Raw genomic sequence first — 3,806 nt, 5'->3', positions numbered from 1 at the left:
TTGAAATTGAAAAGCGTGGGGCGCATGCAATACTAAGCATTATTAATGTGACCAACTATTTCATAGCTCAAAGAAGTACGGGTTGGGTTTGGTTAGGTTAACACCGCAAGCCGATAACGAAATTTCGAATGCGGCTAATTTCTATTTCTGAGAGCTCAGCGTCAGTTCAGAAGAGCGAGCCAAAATGTTTCCACCTTAGCCTCGCGAATGTTGGGCAGTGTAAAAGAAAGTGTGGAGATGATTCCTCTTTATCTTCCTCTTGACAGCTGATACAAAAGAGATCAGTTGAAATTCCTAGTCTTACCGAGTGAATATCAATCGCACAATAGCCTGTCAGAACCCTCATCATTAGCTCTTAAGAGGTAACGTGGTATTCGGCCCCTTTAAGGGGTAACGATGGGCCACTTGTTACTTGCGCTGCAAAAGGTATTTTAAAGTGCCTTATAAAAACATTTGCTGCAGCGGATAAACGTCTTATTTTCCTCTTTTATGTCACAAAAGGAGCATCGCTTTCTTTTGTCCATTTTATTAGGTATTAAGTAAGATAAGGGCCCAGCTCACACTAGGCCCAACCATCCAAGCGTGGTACCGCAGGAGGACAGTGGCGTCCGTAGTTGCTCCTTATCTAGGGATAACGATTTTAGGGTGCCTTTTCAACGCCAGGTCATGAGCCACGCAGTTTTCCACGATGGCACTTTGACCTGGTACCATTCCTTTACCGATTCTAAAGCACCATCACACCCTTTGGCAGTGAGTCTACCGCTTCCTTGATGGCAGCTAGAGGCCAGACAAGGTCTCCGTGAAACAAGATAAGCTTAAATCTGGTTCCATGGAGCTAATAAATTAATTTGGTCGAGAGACCTTACCTTTTACCGATAGCTCCCCTACAGCAGTACAAGACAACCGACGCCTTTTATTACCCTTTCCTCAATGTTAGGCTTCCACGACAGCTTCTTATCCAGGACCAAGCCTAAGTACTTGACACCCCCACTCGAGGAAAGGGCCAAAACGGGTATCTTGTACTTCTTGGTAAACAGGACCAGTTCCATCTTACTGGGATACACTGCGAGGCCGCCGTTTCTCGCCCACCAGTTACCTGGACAAGGTAGCTTTGAGTCTGAACAAAAAATGGTGGGTAGAAGTCGTCCCTTAACCAAAAGTTCCACATCATCTACATAGGTGATCACCCAGCAGCTCACTCTTTCCAGTTCCTCCAGAAGATCGTTTAAAATCGTAGTCCAGAGCAGGGGGGAGAGAACACCACCTTGGGGAGTACCCCTATTGACTCTGCACTGAGTGCAGGCGCTCTCCCACTCCACCGCGACAGTTCTGTCACAAAGTAAGCTGTATATAAGCCTTATTCGGTTTGTTTCAACCCCCAGATATTGTTGAAGGCCCCGTCGACATCGAGGAAGGCCCCTACTGCGTGAAGGCTTCCTCTGACCACCTTAGCAATGTGTGCAACACTGCACCGCAACAATGACTATCCTCCAACACTGACTATCTTCCAAGCCTTGGGGATGTACCCGGTCCTCACGCAGTTCGCAAGTATGACGTCATCGGTCCCAGGCGAACGGTTTGAACGAATTAATCGCCCAGGCCATGTGACGATCGTCCGGAAGATCGGAGAACTACAGGACCTGAAGTACAAAATATTGCAAAGAAGTACATTTGACTGTACTTCGAAGTACAAAGTACAAGAGCTAAATAAGCAGTACTGTACTTCCGAAAGAAGTACGGTTGGTCACATTAAGCATTATATTAAATTGACAATAATAAAACTACATAACATAGACCTAATATTTCTACAGAGAAAGTACAAATTTGAGATCGATTTTAAGCGGTCGTTATTCATATATCCACATACATATGAACGAACATATATTACCCTTCATATCAATTCAGGTGTCTATTACATGCGCCCCACGCTTCTCATTTTCAATCTCATAAATTGTTTATAACGACTTTTGCTAAAATTTCAAAATCAAAAGTTATCAAAACAAATTCGATGGGACTGAGAAATATTATTTTTTACTTTTTAGTCCATTTATAAAAGCGTTGTATATTAAAAAGTTTTTTTTTTGTATTCAGGTAGGTTCTGGAATCCGAGTGAAAGTGAATTTGGAAATGAATCCAAATCCGAGTGAATTTAATTTTGGTGTTCTGGAAAACGAAATATTTGTTCATTTTCGCACTCGGATTGCATTCACCCTAATAATGAACTTTACATCTGACATCTGCCAATTTGACACAATCTAACAAACTTTTAGCATGCAAAGTTGTCAATTAAACACAAATAAATAACAAAGATTTAAATGAAAAACGAAAAATGAGTGCTTTAATTGCGTTTGCTACCATATTTATGGAAACTGAGGAGCATGCAGAAGAAGCCCTTAATAGAAGAATACTGCGGGATCATTCCAATCCGTTAGAGGTTCCTGAATCGGTGTAAGTATGTAATATTTGCAAGAAGTTCAAATGTTCAACCAATTTCGTAGTTTCGTGTCCAACTACAGAGTCAACAAAGATGCCTTTATTATGCTGTTGAACGTTGTTGACCCTCACATAAAAGGCACATCCATTCCAACGCAACTGCAACTGGCAGCTACTTTGAGATTCTTAGCTGAAGGCGGTTTTCAGAAAGCAGTGGGAAAAGATAGCTGCATTGCAATGGGCGAAGTACGGTGGCTAAAGTAACAAAACGACTGCTCAAAATTTTAGAAAGGCATTTATGTCCACATTGGATTAAATTAAATATGACGGAAAATGAGCTGGCTAAATCGAAACAACATTTCCAGCAAAAATTTGGCATTCCGGGCGTTATTGGATGTATAGATGGAACGCATATACAAATAACAAAGCCACATAAAGATCACAGTCTTTTTTATAATCGAAAAGGTTATTTTAGTATCAATGCAATGATCGTAAGTGTTGTTACTTTTGAAGAAAATGATTCTCTATGTATTTGAGCTAAATGGTTGAAACCGTTTGTTTTAGATTTGTGACTACAATATGGTTATCAAAGCAGTTGACGCTCGTCGCCCCGGATCAAGCCATGACGCTTTAATTTGGAGTGTTAGTAGAGCTCAGCACTATTTCCAGCGGCGATACGAAAACGGACATCGCGGGTCTTGGCTTTTGGGTGATGCTGGTTATGCTCTTCAACCATAGCCCGCTGTCTTCAGTACCAACCACAAAAGGTGTTACAAATAACAAATGTTTGCTGCGCTTTGCATAATGTTTGCAAACACTACAAAGTGCAAGAGTTAATTGAGTTTGACATTGAAGACGATGGAAATGAATATGCTGTTGCTGAAGAAATATTAACCGCGTCTACACTTGATGAGGCGATAATGAACCTTCATACAAATACCTGAAAATTTAATTCATCTCCTTAAATAAAACAACATTTATATTTAAAATAAAATATAATTCACTTTTTATTGGAACAAAAGTTAAATTTCCTATTTAAAAAATAATATATGTACATTTAAAAACTATTTACAGACAACTATTTACAAAAAATATTTACAGATAATTATTTACAGATAGATATTTACATAAAACTACATATTTACAAAAGTGGAGAGTGTTATCTAATTACTTGGTTTGGAGTGGTATTTCAAATACATTTTTAACTCCTCTAACTCACACTCTTTTTGTTTGAGCTCATTCTCCGTGTGACGCAGCCTCTCCATTTGGAGATGATGCCTTTTTTTCTCCCGATTACCTTCTTGTATGGCAACTGTCATTTCCTTCACAGCTTCGCATAGACTTTTTATGCCGGTGCTTATTTCGTTTGTGGC

At 40.0% G+C, this 3,806-nt stretch overlaps 1 protein-coding gene across 1 annotated transcript; it reads left to right on the top strand.

Annotated features, from left to right (window-relative positions):
• The first annotated feature begins 2,279 nt into the window (after positions 1-2,279).
• LOC118741506 lies at positions 2,280-2,697 on the top strand. Its single transcript, XM_036473506.1, has 2 exons — positions 2,280-2,448; positions 2,499-2,697. Exons 1-2 carry the CDS (start codon positions 2,330-2,332, stop codon positions 2,695-2,697), a joined length of 318 nt encoding a protein of 105 aa, XP_036329399.1. The 5' UTR covers positions 2,280-2,329.
• The last annotated feature ends 1,109 nt before the right edge of the window (positions 2,698-3,806 follow it).

The sequence above is a fragment of the Rhagoletis pomonella genome, unplaced genomic scaffold (assembly GCF_013731165.1).
Source record: "Rhagoletis pomonella isolate Grant_MI unplaced genomic scaffold, Rhpom_1.0 Rhpom_scaffold_00006, whole genome shotgun sequence".
Classification (NCBI taxonomy): domain Eukaryota; kingdom Metazoa; phylum Arthropoda; class Insecta; order Diptera; family Tephritidae; genus Rhagoletis; species Rhagoletis pomonella.
This window is presented reverse-complemented; position numbering and strand designations above follow the sequence as displayed.

Excerpts from the sequence above, each read along its gene's own strand:
- LOC118741506 (XM_036473506.1), top strand. The coding sequence starts at position 2,330 with ATGAGTGCTTTAATTGCGTTTGCTACCATATTTATGGAAACTGAGGAG. Across the intron at positions 2,449-2,498 it reads TTAGAGGTTCCTGAATCGGT|TTTCGTGTCCAACTACAGAG; the intron begins GTAAGTATGTAA and ends CCAATTTCGTAG.